The sequence below is a fragment of the Monodon monoceros genome, unplaced genomic scaffold (assembly GCF_005190385.1).
Source record: "Monodon monoceros isolate NGI ecotype Baffin Bay Population unplaced genomic scaffold, NGI_Narwhal_1 Super_Scaffold_19, whole genome shotgun sequence".
NCBI lineage: Eukaryota > Metazoa > Chordata > Mammalia > Artiodactyla > Monodontidae > Monodon > Monodon monoceros.
In genome coordinates, this window is record NW_021703775.1 from 4,858,856 (window position 1) to 4,874,237 (window position 15,382).

Below are 15,382 nucleotides of genomic sequence, written 5' to 3' on the forward strand. Positions count from 1 at the left end.
GAAACTTTTCTGAATACAGTGGCAGGGCTCCTCCCTGTTTCAAACAGCCCATGGCAGGATTCCGGGGGTGTTAACAGGTGTGGCACTGGAAGGTGCGGTTAACGCAAGAGCAGGCGCACCTGCGGGGCTGGGGGAGGCGGTGGACGGGGGTGACAGCCAGGAGGTGGCAGAGCCGTGCACGCCGCAAACTCGGAGAACCCCTCTCGCGGTGTCCACACAAGCCTGCATGGTGAGGCGGCTCACGGCCCCCTCCCGCAGACTCTCGGCCCGGGCAGACTGCTTCTAAGAGCTCCACTCAGATGTTAGGCCCAAGTCACAAAGAGCAAGGGAAAAATGATAAACTGAAACATTTAAAGAAAAGCAAATTCGACAAATTTCTTCATTCTCCCTATAAATACGGGCCAAATCAAATGGCTTTCTCATTTTTCCCTTTTCTTCTTTATATGAAGAAACGGAGATGAGTCAGTCTTTGCAACACCCGACGGCTGAAACAAGGGCAGGCCTGTGTGTGTCCCTGCAGGATTCCTGCAGGGACAGGGGACGGGGACGGACGTCAGGAGTCTTCCATCTCACCTGCCAATGACGCCTCCAAAAACACCTGCACTACCTATAAACGACCGGTCCGCCCTTGAGACTAAAAGCGAAAGGGTCAGAGTCACAGTGAGATACCTACCCCACAAGGCAGCGCACAGAATCTCGGAGTTAAACCTCTTCTTGTATTTGCGAATCTCTGGGGTGTCGCTCTGTGGCCTAGTGTTGGTGGGGTTCACATTGACCACTGAGCCCTTCCGGGTAGGATCTTGCCTTATGGCCTCCGATCTCATTCCATCACAGGAAAATCCCACTGAAACACAGGACACTGGAGTTATTTTGTGTCTCCACGGGCACTGGGCCTGCTCCCTTCCCCGCTACGCCTCAAGCAGACGTTCACGTCACAACCAACCCTTGGCCCAGGAAGAGAAGTCTGTAAGGAATGTACATGGAAAAAGGAAACTGACTCTGCAGCTCATTGCACATAAGGCAGTGCAAGCGGGCTGGGCATCCGGTCCGAGGTCTGCGCCTGCCGGCCACCAGCATGCGTGCCCAAGCCACCAGAAAGAGCGGCGCAAGGCACCCAAGCCCGCTCGTCAGCTGCTTTCTTGTTGCTGCTTTACTTACCCACAGAAGTCACTGTTGTCCCACTAGATGGAGAAATCTGTAGTAATCTGGGGTCTATAAAAGGTGTAAAGGAGGAGGAAGATTTGTGTTTCTGGAGTGTGCTACTAGCGGACTGAGTCTGCAATGTAAATTCAGTCGTATTAATACAATGACAGTAAAGGAACAAACATAGAACACTTCAATCCACCTCTACAATGCACTGCTTCCCAATACAAAAGCCCTATCCCCCCGCTTCCTCCCCCAAAATGCTCCGGAGGTGCTTCTGCATGTGTACCCCACACCCCCCAGTACAGGCTGTTTAACCGGGAGCCAAAGAGAGCTACCCCTCTTTTCAGAAATATCGCTCCTCTAAGACGGAACACGCAAGCTACCAGCAAAATCTATACTTCACACTCCTCCGGTTTTTAATAAATAATTATAATGAAAACTCCTAAAGGAAGTTTGAAATGTCTTGATCTCAATTCATCCATTTTTGAATTTACTCTCCTGCCCCCCCAAAAGTCCAATGAATCTATGTTGGAATACTGGCAAATCTTAATTTTATACCGTTTCTTTTAAAGTGAGCCTCTTGCCAGAAAGCTACAGAAGCTTTGGCCACCATCATTTTAGGTGCATCATCATAAAATCCACATCAAATAGGGGCTCATTAGTGAAAGGTGCAAATACAGAGTAAGGCATATCCTTTTGCTCTTTTAGGAATAGGAGTGCTTTGGTTAATAATGTAACTTAAGACAGAAGAAAAAAAAAAAACGGCACAAAGGAAGTGAAACAAATTGTTAAGTGGAAATGTAATGACAATTAAAAACAAAACAAACAGAAAAATAAACTTGCCAGTTTAGTGAGTTAAGGGTTATTGTAAATACTACACATTAGAGCAAAATGGAGCCAAGTGTAAATATAAGAAGGGATGTAAGTGTAGGTGGGATATATAAACGGAGGAAAAATACCATGTCTGACCACGTGCTTTTGTCCTGTACCGTTGCACCCCCCTGGGCAGCTGAAGTCACAAGTCCTGCAGCCCACCCCCTCCTCAGCTCTCCCCTCCCACCTGACACAGCTGGCCTGCTGGCAGGCTTCCTGCCCAGGCCCACGATCTGGGGCCCATCCGGCCGATGGCGGCCAATGGGATGCCGAGCCTGCCTTGGCAGTCAACTTGCCCCTGGCTCCTCAAGGGGAGAGGATTATTCTGACTCTTTCTAATGAGGGAACCAAAATAGGACCAGGTGGGCAGGCCGGCAGTTCAGTGCTTACATTGACACGACTGGCTGAAGCTACGTGCCACCTGCAACCTCCTTCAACTGTTAGACAAAGGCATTGAAACCAAACCTCCCACAAAAACGATCACTTGCTTAACTAAGGACAGGGTGCCCACGGTGGACTGTCCCTGCGCTTGGGGCATAACCCTGTTCCAAACAGCAAGAATCACCCAACCGGCACCCAGACTGAGAGCACACAGCCACGCCTTCGAACAAGCACACAGGATTTCCCATTCAAAATGTGAAATTAAAAGCACGCTCAGTTCTTTGCCCTTCTTGTTTAACATCCTAATTTTCTAGGTTTCCCCCAAAAGCAATTTGGCCTCTTAAACTCTGAGTGATGGTAAATTTCAAGGAGAAAAATCCTTCAACGAGGTTGGCAAAAATAAATAAGAGTAACCAACCAACAACGCCCACCCTCTCCCCACACCCCCCGAAACAAACAAACAAAAAAGATCCAGCCCTTTTGGAAGGAGGTCCCTGTACAGAGCAACGCATTTATCCCGATAAGGCCAAGTCTGCTTAATCAAATGTTTCTATATTTGATGTACTGGATAAAAAGAATGAAAAAGGCAGATTCCACAAATGACTACCAGAATTTCATGCCAAATACATAATGCATCTGAGAACACAGCAATCGTTTTAGACTTTTTTTTGAAAAATAAACTGAATGAGGAAAGCCATGCAACTACACTTATCTAGAGAAAGGTAAACAGTGAACTGGCAAGTTTGGGGGGAGATCGCTCCAGGGTTAAGGGGTTTGTATGCAGATCTGAAACTTGTTACTGGGGGGGTGGGGGTGGGGGGTGGGGGAGAGAAGGGGAGGTGACAGAAGAAGGCGGGGCGGGGAGGGGAGGGGAGGGTGTGGGAAGGGCTCTGCAAACTAGCTCCTAGGCAGTGCTGGTCTAACCCTGGGAGAGCAGCCAGCTGTGGTGCGAGACATACCTCGTTAGGAGTGAGCTTGTCCTGGGGTGTCTGTGGGGACATGGTGGGTGTCGGCTGGCTGGAGGATGGGGAGGAGGAGGTGGAGGAAGTGGAGGAGGAATGGCTTTGCTGTAAGAGATCTGGCAAGAGGTGAACGCGACCGGCAAAGCCATTGCTCTCATGATGGCTGGCGCGCTTTTGGTCAACTGCGCTCTGCAGAGAAAACAGGCACACTGGTCTCGCTCGCGCGCCGCTGGCATTGCCGAAGACCCTACTGATACCTGACTGCTGGCGGTGCTGTGTGACTCTCAACTCTGTTACGTCATCAAGGGACGACTGGAGGAAATCAGCCTGAGCTGCTCACGCTTCCTCGCCAAATGCCTAGGCTGAGCCAACAGAATTCACGGCACCGTATCTGGTGACCGCAGAACCCAAACAGCGGGTGTTTCATCTGGTTTACCTGCCACAGGAGCTGCTGTTACCAAAACCACTGGCTTTTCTCTTTCCTTTTTAAATCTGTCTAAAGCTCTAGAAAGGACCCGTCACTTCTTTGAATCCTGGTCTTGTCCGGACCAGGCCCTTCCCGCTTTCCATACGAATGCACTGCCAGAGCATGAAACACACTCAGGGAAAAGTCCAAAGTGCTACACAGGTGCCCTGCTCCACTTAAATGAGAAGCACATCCCTTCCTTCCATCTGAGCTAAGAAATGAACAGACCCTTGTAAAACTTGGTAATCCAAACGGAGCACACCTGGGTGGCACACCATTTAATATTCAACGAGGGAGGAGCCTAACGCCCGGAGCATAGAAGAGAGGCGCCCCCCCCCCCCCCGCTCCGGCTCCCGGCCCCCGGGCAGCTCCTTCCTGCCTGCCTAGCCGGCTCCCGCCACAGACCCCCGGCCTCGGAGCCGAGAGCTCCGCGCAGACCCCCGCTGCCCGGCTGCAGACCCGCTGCAGGCCGTGGCGTGCCCCCTGCGGCTTCTCTGTGCTCAGATGCAGACCGTGGGGCCCGCGGGCTGCTGGAATGAGGGCTGCCGCGTGACATGCAGGCGAGCGGGGCGGGGGGGTCCCCGCTGGCCACCTCGGGGCATGCAGCACCCGACGCTACCCTCCGGGTCTCTTGTTAGGTGAGAACAGACGATGATGTAGAAACAGCATGAGTGAGTGAATGAGCAAGTGGGTTAATGACTACAGGAGAAGCTAGCCTCCAACGAGGAGAGAGGACGCGGGTACCTGGCGGACAATCAGGGTGCCCTCCTTGGACGGGGTCATGGCTGGTTCACTCTCCACGTCGTCGTGGACAATCATCGTTTTCACGGACTCCGTCTCACCGTTGCTCAAGTTCAGAGATGACCTATTGAGACAAAATCCAGACGTGAAGGGCCATAACCCACGAGCCGAGGATATACCGTTGAGATTTTTCACCTTCTCGGAGTCCTAAGATGAGATCGGGCTACAGGCATAAAGTTTCCTCTAGGGAAATGAACTGCCGTTTCCCTTTTTTCACAGCCTCAAATTAAGAGGAAGAAATGAAACACACGGAGTACTGGGAGAGGCCCTGACATGCACACACACCAACGAAGAGAAGGGGGAAAACAGAAAGGCCGTCTGCTGCTGACTGCACGACGGGGAAACGTTAACTGTTCACAGGATCAGAGGACAGGTTTTCAACAACTGGCCCCAAGTGGACAGAAGGCCCGGTGGGGACACACATCCCCCCTGAAGCAGGGCGGGACTGACGCGGCTCGGGCGTCCTCCGGCCCCGAGGTGGGCTCCTCGGGGCCTTCCTGCTCCACGTCGTCGTCCTCCTCATCCGTCGTCCCGGACTCCTCGCTGGACGACGAGTAGTCTGTCACCTTGTGCGGCGGCCGCACGTCTTCCGCCGCTCGGAGCTCTCTGGCCAGGGCCGTCAGGTCCTAGTGCAGGAGACAGAAGAGAGGGTCAGGCGGGAGAGCGACGGGGAAACAGCGCAGGGCCAAGCGCTTCGTTCTCACTATCCATCAAACGGCCGCGCCAGCTTTGCCAAACTGCCTTGCAGGATGTTTACCGGTATCATGGAGGGGAGCTCTCAAAGCTTTCGATAGAAAAGACGAGACCAAGAAAAGTCAAAAAGATAAAACAAAAGACAGAAAAGGTTTTTTTAAAAGTCCAAGGTGGTGGGGCTTCCCTGGTGGCGCAGTGGTAGAGAGTCCGCCTGCCGATGCAGGGGACACGGGTTCGTGTCCCGGTCCGGGAGGATCCCACGTGCCGCGGAGCGGCTGGGCCCGTGAGCCATGGCCGCTGGGCCTGCGCATCCGGAGCCTATGCTCCGCAACGGGAGAGGCCACGACAGTGAGAGGCCCGCGTACCGCAAAAAAAAAAAAAAGTCCAAGGTGCTGTACACAGTGCAAACCTCACAGCCGTTAAAAAAAAAAACAAGAGCCGAGAGCATTCTTCTCCGGCTATAAAACTCTGGATCAACAGCTGTGTGCACACAGACCTTGGTAGTGTGTTATAAAGACGCCCGCCCCGTGACAAAGTCTTCTTTTGAGGAGATTTTGTGGAAAGCAAGATTTTAGTTAAACAGGGGTGATTTCAAGTACTTATTGGGTGAGGTTTTTAACTCCAACTTTTACTTTTAAAAATTTCCAACTCGCAGAAAAATGAGAGTGAAGTGAGCACAGGGTACGGCTCACATCTGGCTTAACCGAGGGCCAACAACTTGCCACGTGCATGAACAAAGTTCCTGACGTGTGCTGTGAGAAAGCACTGCCGTGTGTCTGGCCGTGGGAAGGCAGCTGGGCAGGCTACCCTGCCGCTGCCTCGAGCATGCACGCTGGAGGGGGAAGCGGCCCATGGTCAGCGCCGCTGTTCACGAGGGCTTCAGTTCCCTTTCCTCTTCTACATGCAGACACTGTGAGACCCGATCGACTATCTAAATATAACTTCCGAGCTTGACTATGATCTCTATTCTACATTTTCATACAGAAATTCAACGTACGTATCTTTCCACTTAAAATTTTCACTTAAAAAGTAGTGGTTTTTTGGAAGGCAGGCTATGTGGCCACTCTTCCTTCTCCTTCTGGCGTCGCTCCTTCTCACCAGTTAAGAACACGCTTCTTTCCTTGGAGCCTGAGCCTCTGAGACAAGCGAGCAGGGACTGGCCTTGAGTCCTGCTCGCGACTTCCCGAGAACAGCTACGGCTTTTTGTTAAAGTGACTCTAAAGGGCCGTATTTAATAATAAGAATGAACGCATGCAGCAAATTTGGGGTGTTAAAAAACATGCAGCCAACATTCAGGGTTTCTAATTCTAGAAGAGAGCAAGCTGAGGAAGGAAGAGGCATGCAGGTCGAATGCAGGCTAAAGTTAGAATGCTGCTCCGACGCTGAGGTGTTCAGACGGGGCTTACCACTTCGCCCTTCGGTCAGCGGGGTCCCATCGAGCCAGAGAAGCCATCGGTGAGGAGGAACCCACAGCACAGGAAGCAGGGAGGAAAGAAGGGGGGAGGGGGGCACAGAAATCAATGCAAGCGGGAGACAAAACCACCCCAGCAGGCTCAAACCCCCAGTGCGCCCAGTGACGGGCAGCTACTGCGTCGAGGACTAAGGAGAAGAGGAACAGCCACGCCGCCGCCCCACGTACCAAAGGGCAGCATTTAAACCATGGGAGAGTTTAAGAAGGTGGTGGAAAAACGTCTCTTCCAAAAGCCAGTATTTTAGATGCCCACTCATCAAGAGCATGTAAAGCTTGATGCCAAGCAAAGAGATAGAAGGCTTTTCTTTCTTTTGTATTTTTTAAATGACTAAGTGGCGGGGGGATGGGGGGCAGCGGCACAAGTGGGCCAAGGTTTACCGCTTTCCTTATAACCCCTCAAACCTGCGAGACCCCACAGGGAGGCCTGCAGGCCGCGCAAGGAGAAGGCTTTAATAGAAAGATCTCACTCGAGTCTGAAATGAGTAAAATGGATTTTGTGCAATTCTTACAGCGGGCTTGAGAGGTCTAAAAACTTCCTTTTTATCTTCAGGTTTTTTTGCTGCATTTTCGAGGCGCTGAGACGGCGAGCCCTCAGATTTGGATGACGCTGTGAAGTTCAGAGACAAGAAAGGCCGAGTCACGTAAACATCTGAGTGTGGGCCACGAAGCCACCCAGCCCCCCGGCCCCCGTCCTCTCCCCTCATTAGCCTTGCTCACAGCAAGGTCTCCACGCGCTGGTCTGAACCCCGGGGTTTGTGACTCCTTCCCGAGAACCCTCGACTGTCACACTGCACTAACACATGTTCACAACTCCTTGTGACGTTACATCAATAACACAGTAGAGGGAATTTCCACTAATCTATTCTTATGAGTAGGTTAAGATAACCAATACTGATGACAATATCGATGGAGTTTAGACTCAGAAGAGTGGGTTCAAATCTCAGCTTGGATATTTCGCTAATCACCTTGGATGAGTTACGTAAACTCACTGATCTGCAGTTACTTGAATGTGTAAAATGGAGACAGTATATACCCATCTCCTGGGGTTACTGTAAGGATTAAATGAGACAGTGCATGGACAGTACTCAGCATGCGTAAGCTCTCAAAACCTCACTCTTTACTATTAAAATTATGATGACTATTATTAGCGTCACTAGCAAACCTACACTGAAACACTGTTTTGTATTCATAATATGCAGCTGTGAAAAATCACAGGTCTTTTCCATGACTGAAAAGGATTTCCAAAATACAGCCAACCCTTGAACAACACGGGCTGGAATTTCGAAGGTCCACTCACGTGTGGTTTTTTCAACAGTAAATAATTCCGTACTACAGGATCCACAGCTGGTTGGATCCATGGGCGTGTAACCACGGATGCAGAGGAACCGGGCCGAATACAGATGTGGATTTTCAACTGGTGGGGGGTACCCCTAACCCCTGGGTGTTCAAGGGTCAACTGTACTGACTGGAGCCCGATACGGTGAACAGGCACAGGGAAAAGGAAAGGTAGGCATCCTACATCTCACTCTGAAGCGCTCCCCGGAGCCGCTCTGAGACCCAGGGTGGGAGCCGGGCTGGGATCCTGAGTTGCTGGACCCCGAGGAGCTGCCACTGCCAGGCCTGGGCACCAGCTTCTCCACTCTCTCCCATAGCAGCCTGGGCTCGATGCTGCTGTTGGAGAAGACGAGAACAGCTGATGCGTTATCCCAAGACGCAGGGTCAAATCATAAACATGCACACCGTGTCATTCGAACGCAGGGATAATGAGAAAATCAGCCTACCAACAGCATTTAACGTGAAATTCACCAAAAGTTACAGTGGCATTATTCATTGGTTTTATCTCAGATATCTTAACAAACCCAAAATGCTAAAAGACATTCTACCATTAGCAGACGAATCTTCTCTGGGTGTGAGAGGAAACGCTACTGTTTGGTCTAGAAGTGTCACTAGTTCTGTCTCAGCTACAAACTCAGTTTCTTACTATGAAAAATTCCACTTACATAATTACACACAAAATCAAACTACACACAAATTCCCAGTACTGACCACCACCCGTCACGGCTCTCAAGAACTGACACTTAGGCAGTATGCTCGTTCTTTCGTGCTCTGGGCTGGAAATGTGACCCCACATGGGCCACGGTGTATCCCTGCCGTCGACACACCACAGCATGAGTTTTCTAGGTAAGAATTAACACACGGACTCGGGCACAGGAGAACCCCGCAGCCCACCCTGACCACTAAAGGCTCAGAAAGCTCTCTCTCTGCAGCTTCTGGGCTGTCACCCACTCCACTTCCTCATGTTATATACCGAGACACCAAGTACAGAGGTTCAGCGATGACCAGAGTACAAAACACTCAAGACGACCTTTCCTTCCTCTGAAACAGTGCTTGCTGGTCGACGGAACGGAGGTGATGACAATATGCTACCGCTGGGAATACGGTCGCCACCGGCTACGTGAGGTAAGGAGCCCCTGGAATGTGGCTAGCTCAGCTAAGGAAATTAAGTTTTAATTTTATGTAATTTTAATTAACTTCAATTCAAATATAAGTAGCCTCATGTGGCTAACAGCTCCCATATAAAACCGAATGGCTCCAGAACCTGAAAAATATTTTGTGGTTAATTCACGAGTTTCTTGCCAACTCTGAGTCAACCACTCCCTTTCTTCCGTAGCCTGTGTGTGATTTCCGTACACTCCCGGAGCCCCCAAACATCCTTTGCGTAGCAAGCCCTCTCGGGTTACAATTCCCTTAGAATCCCCCCTTCCCTGCTGTTCCTTCCTGTTACTCTCACTGAGGCAGGCAGTTTTCACCTTAAAGCTGCTGCAATACACAGTCAGATTTAATCTCTCTTCTCACCGCAGATCAATTTGATGTCATTCATGTGAATGGACTTCACGGCATTTCCTTTATACACGGATCACCTCTTTGCCCCAGAACTTCCACGTTTATGAGCATTTTTACGCAAGCAGACGGTATAAGACTGCAGGACACTGTGTAGTAAATCTGCCCCTAAGCTTCGCTCTTCTCTTACCTGGTGGAGTTTCTCTGACCTGCTTGGCTGTTTTGCTGCCCACTGCCCTGCAGCGGGGAATCCCGACGGGACAGGACGGGGGACCGGGACGTCGTTCTCACAGGAACCTTTGGGTACAAAATACAGCAATTAAATTACTGAAAACATGAGGAGGAGAAGAAAAGACTACTCCCTACCACACATGTCTCTAAGGCAGTCCTAGTTAACTTAGCCTTGCTATCACCGACCTACCCCCAACCCCTGATCCTTCTCTGCCCTCCAGTGATACAACAGAAGAGTAGTCCAAGCCATCAAAGGCACTGGGACAACCTTTCTATGCTCCTAACCACATTTAAATGATGTTGGCACTGAAGCTTGGTGGCAGGGCACGTACAAAGCGTCTTACTGAGATAATGTGAGAATCAGGAAAACAGGCTCAAAGAAACCAAACAATGGCCTACAAATGGATCAGCGAGAAACGAAGAATGTAGGAAGCAAGAAAATACTCAGAGGAAGCAAATTCCAAGTGGAGGAAAAATAAAATGTGTCTTTTTGTTTAATTTCAGCGTTAAGTAATTACCAAACCAAAAATTGTAAAAACATGGAATTAAAAAAAAACACCCAAACAAAAACAAAAATCCCTCAATTAAAAAAAAATCATTTTTTGAAACATTTATGTTAATTTTTTCCCTTATAATACCTTTTCTGAAAATTTTGATATTAATTAATGGTGCAAAGTAATTGACAGCTTTTGTATAAACCTAACACGACAGCTGCTAAAACAAATTTTGATTCGGTCTGTTCTAGAAGCGCACCCTTTATAGATGTACTCTTAAGTTATTCTGGTACCTTGTGCTTAAGTACAGAGTCAGCGACAGCAATGAAAAGGTAACTGGCCGATGGCTGAACCTAACTGCCTCACTATGGAATTTTCTCCCCACCGTCAAAAGTTCCTCTGCCATTGCCCCTTAATTCTGGTGACGTCACCACACCCTTAATTGAAATAAATAATTTTTAAAAAATAACAAAAAGGAAAAAGAAGCACACATCTGTCTTCCTGCTTCTTACCCTTGGAGGCACCTCGTCACTGTCTGATCTAGACCAAGCCTTTTGGGCGGGGTCGGGTACCTCCGACTTAGAGTCAGAACTCTGACTTAGCACCTCACTGCGGGAAGGTGGACATGGGTCCTGAGAGCGAAGATGGTGGTGTGCAAATTTGGGAGGAGAAGGGTCACTGAAGGAATGGGATCGCGAGACAGGGGAAACACTGTTCTTGAGAGATGCCAGGTGGGACCACTGTACCTTACAAGAAAACAAAACACAAAACATTCAATGCGTTCTGCAGAAAACGCTTTTCTGGTCAATACCAAATCCAAAGCGGGAGCCGGGGCAACGCACAGGAGGCAGTCAGGACTAGGTCAGCCAAGCAGTACGACAGTTATGCTCTAAGTGGAGAGGTGGTCTGGGGAGCACAATATGTAGAAAAGAACAAATGTACATTTATAAGGAAAACTCTTAATATCCAGACAAATGTTAGAGAGCAGTAAACGTGAAGATTAAAAAAAAAAAAAAAAAAAAAAAAAGCCCCACAGCGCTCCTGTCGGAGGGGCAATGTGCGGCATGCATTTCTGCGTCAAAGCAGCGTGGACAGGCAGAGAGGGAGGAGACCGCAGGACGGACATCGCCACACGTGCAAACCTCTCTACCCACCCTCCCGTTACCTGGCAGGGCAAGACGTCTGACCAAGTAACAATAGAGCCACGTGTTTACTGTGCGAAGACCAACCCCGCACGTTTGGACAGATTCTAAGAGTGTAACTTAAAAACAGCCAGCTTTCCGGAAGATACACCACCGATTTTCCTTCTTTCTTGTCCCAAGTCTTAAAACACTCCAACCCCACAGAACTCCACGTGTCTTTGTATTAGTTAGAAAAAAAAAAGAACTTTGATTTCTTTGTATCCTATTCAGCGCTAGGATTCCCTAAAAGGACTGCTGAGGGGGGTATTACTTCTACTTGACAACTGAAGAAATAAGACAGGTCCTTGGCAGCTGAGTTCATCTGGTCACTCCCAAGTTGGAAAAGCAATCTCTGAAACAATCTGCATTTTCTGGAAATTATACTTTTTGTTTTAAAATAACTGTTCAATGTGGAAATTTACATAATTCTAGCTATACATCTATTACATCATCACATTTAATAAAAACAGGAAATACCAAATCAGGATTGGCTCAACCTTGCCAAGCGTTAAGATCCAGAATTGGTTCCGAAAGAATGTTTTCGTAAGTACAGCTTTTGGCCAAAAGCAACTTTAGATAGAAAAGGGACTCTTTTTCCTGGCCCTACGTTAATTAATCAGCAGTATAAAAAGCAGTCTACACAATTCATGAACTCCTATTTTCTAAACTGTTAGTGGCCACATAAAGATTTTCTATTTACGGTAAGTATAACGTTCATCAAACCTATTTTCCTTGTCCCCATTCCCCTCCCTTTCCCCCTTCATCCTGTCCTGCTTTCTTCTGCATCCTTCTTCTTTCCATTCCTCACTCTCTGGAGTTGCCCAGTGGCTTGTGCGTCAGCTCTTCTGTGAATCAAGACGCTGCTGGTCTCACGTAAACACCAACCTCCCAACACCCGCCGCCCTGCCGAGCTTAATCCTGGGTCTTCTTTTTACTGTAAAACTGCTCCATACCAAGGATCTTTATTGTAAAGTGCATTCAAGTCCTCATCTGGGTTTGTGTGAACACCACCGCTACCACTACCGTCCCCCAATACATGCAAACATCAGTGACAGGTAAACTCGGGCTCAAGGACTTGTGCCCAGTACTCCGGATGACACGGCTGCAGGGAGCAAAATGCCTGAAAGTCAATGATTTTCAGCAAGAGTGGGAACCAGCGTCTTAAGGATCTCTGGGATCTCCGACATGCGTCATCTCTGCTGTCTGCTTTCTCTGCCAGACAGCACGGAGGTCCCCGACCTGGGCGAGGCCGAATGCTGAGGCCGACCCAGTGGCCTCTATCCTGACCTACTTCAGGAAAACCCACACCCAACCCACCGGGCCGTAACCTTTTTTTGGATGTTGAACCTTTTGAGAATCTGATAAAAGGCCCTCTTCCCAAAAATATATGTACATTTGGACAAATCAAAAATATTTTACGTGGAATTTCAGGGCCGCCCACTCGTAGAACTGGCTGGGAGCCAAGGACCCCAGGTTAAGAAAAAGTCTCCCTCTATGTACTTACGACACTAACTTTCTAAAAACTAAACTGAAAAGTCTCTGTATTTGAGTAAGGAGGCACTTGTTTACGAACATCTGAGTCAGGGAAGGCAAAAAGTCAGACAGAAAGAAGAAATCACCGAATCCAGATATTCTTAATAAGTACAACAATCTTTAAAAAGAAAATCCTGTTTTTCCCTATCAACTGAGGCTACGTCCTCTTTAGTCTAAACTCCCTCTGCTAAACTCCTCTCTCTCTAAATGCGGTAACAAACCAAACTGAGCGGTTCAAGCAGGCTGGTGGCTCAGTGAGCCTCTGTGTGCGTCTCCTTGACCCCCAGCCAACTGGCCGTTCTACCTGTGGCTCGGCTGGTCTCTGCAGGGCAGGGTGCACAGACTCGGAGTTGCCATTGGAAAAAGATTCTGATCTGGAAGGCACTGGTGGCTCCAATACTCTGCCTGTCTGCTTAGACTGGGCTTCAGGGGAGCTGTGGTTAGTTTTCCTAAATCTATCTTCCACCTGCGTCAGAGAATTAGAAGACATAACTCAGGGTTAGTAGAAAAAAGCAGAGATACCGAAGAAAGCCTGAAAGTGGAAGGAGTCTAAAAAGAAGTCTTCTGTTTTCCTCAACTACAAGAAAAGAGAGGAGGCACATAACACTAGACTAGGATCTGATGCAGAAGACGGAATATTCATGAAGATAAAAATTTAGAGAGGCAGCCTTTAAAATCTCCCCCGGCAAGAAGTCTAGGATTGCATGTGAAGATAAACTAGGAAAAGAATTAATCTGTCGCAACCAACTAAACCCACGGATTAAAAGAGCGTCGCCAGGAATCTAACACACGTTTCATTCCACGAAAAATAAAGGCACTGCAGAACAAGCAGGACACTTGCTCCCAGAATGTGCCGTGTGAGGGCCGGCATGGCGGGAGGACGCCCCCGCCCGGGCCAGCGTCCCGCACTCTGCAGCCCGCCTGGCCCACCCTGCCAGGGTCCGAGGAGCGGTCCTGCTTCATCGCATCCTCCCTGGGAAGCTCTGGGAGCCCAGACGCCCCAGTTCAGTAGCAAACCCTGATCACCGAAAAGCCAGTGAATCGGGCCCAGGCAGGCTCCATCCTCGCAGCAGTTTTGGAAAAACGGACGACAGGCCACCCTGCCCATCATTTACAGCACAAGGAAAAATGCTGCCACACAGCCTCCTCTCTTTCCGTCTCTTGGTCAGCGTCCAGGTCCCCCGAGATCTGCAAAGCTCTGAGGCGCTCCGTTCCCCTCTAGACAGACACTAAGCAGAGAAGAGGCCCCGCCCTGTGCCCTGGGAGCGCGCCCGGAACGGCGGGGGCCGTACCTCGCGGGCCCGGTCGGCGGGCTCGTGCTGGGCCTTGGGCTCGGCGCCGTGCAGGCCGGCCTTGCTCCTGTCCGGCGGCGGGGGCGGCCTCCGGGGCTCATGCTGCAGAGACAGGAGATAGGCTTGCTCCTGCTGCAGCTGCCTCTGGAGCCGCTCCGTCTGCCGCTGCTCCTCCAGCTCCCGCCAGCGGCACTCCTTGGGGGGAGAGGGACACTCAGTCCGGGGCCCGGCGCCCGCCTCGCCCCGGCTCACTTCTCCCCAGCCCGGCGTTCACCGACGCTTGTTTGGTGACAGAGCACAACGGCCGGGCTGTGAAATGGCAGGTTACCTGTGGGAAAACCTGACAGCTTGTCGCTAAGCATACTGTCACTGGACAGAGTAAGAGAGAACCCAAGGAAACGCTGGTCTCGGCGGTTTCAAAGGACACTTGGAGTACTCTAGGTACGGGTCCTACGGCACACGCGCCTTGAACCGCCAGCTCTTGGCATTCTAGCCTGTTCACCGAATGCCAGGTGCTGTGCAAAACCTCGTCTATCTACCAAACGAGAACAGTTAGCTCAGCAACGGGAAATAAAGAGGTAAACAGAAGCCGCCCCGACGTGGGCCCGGCCCTGCCCAGCGGCGGGGGCCTAGCTACGGGACGGGGCCAGCGCGGGGCGTTACCAGTAGCATGGCCTGCTCCTGGAGCAGCTGTTGCTGAAGGAGTTCCAGGTGCCGCTGCTCCTCTTCCAGCTGCCGCCTGATATACTCCTGTCACACAGAAACCAGCCGGCAATCAACGGAGCCCCGAGGAAAGCACCAGAGCCACCTGCTGGGGCGCCCAGAGCCGTCCGCCCGATCATATGGGGTAATCCACTGAGCGATCAATGGCTCAGACAAGCCTACTGCCGAGGATTTCCCCAAGAGCTTGGAATTAGTCTCTAAGATCTAAAGAGTCTAATAAATGATGACACGCACTCAGCGATGGTTGGTGTGTGTGTGTGTGTGTGTGTGTGTGTGTGTGTGTGTGTGTGTGTG

The 15,382-nt window shown here is 50.2% G+C and overlaps 1 protein-coding gene across 26 annotated transcripts in view; it reads right to left on the reverse strand.

The window, feature by feature from the left end:
• The window catches only part of MAP4K4 (mitogen-activated protein kinase kinase kinase kinase 4), a 177,516-nt gene that overhangs the window by 14,664 nt on the left and 147,470 nt on the right, over positions 1-15,382 (reverse strand). For 6 of the 26 annotated variants that reach the window (XM_029231520.1, XM_029231517.1, XM_029231523.1 and 3 more), the window contains 13 exons: positions 15,029-15,115; positions 14,366-14,560; positions 13,378-13,539; positions 10,872-11,105; positions 9,825-9,931; positions 8,313-8,464; positions 7,303-7,400; positions 6,729-6,737; positions 5,080-5,255; positions 4,573-4,693; positions 3,360-3,551; positions 1,159-1,276; positions 674-844 (listed from right to left, as the gene is read on the reverse strand). In XM_029231520.1, coding sequence (XP_029087353.1) covers positions 674-844; positions 1,159-1,276; positions 3,360-3,551; positions 4,573-4,693; positions 5,080-5,255; positions 6,729-6,737; positions 7,303-7,400; positions 8,313-8,464; positions 9,825-9,931; positions 10,872-11,105; positions 13,378-13,539; positions 14,366-14,560; positions 15,029-15,115 — 1,822 coding nt within the window. The remainder of the gene's footprint in view (positions 1-673; positions 845-1,158; positions 1,277-3,359; positions 3,552-4,572; positions 4,694-5,079; positions 5,256-6,728; positions 6,738-7,302; positions 7,401-8,312; positions 8,465-9,824; positions 9,932-10,871; positions 11,106-13,377; positions 13,540-14,365; positions 14,561-15,028; positions 15,116-15,382) is intronic. The other 20 variants (XM_029231525.1, XM_029231521.1, XM_029231528.1 and 17 more) reach the window with 17 other exon arrangements.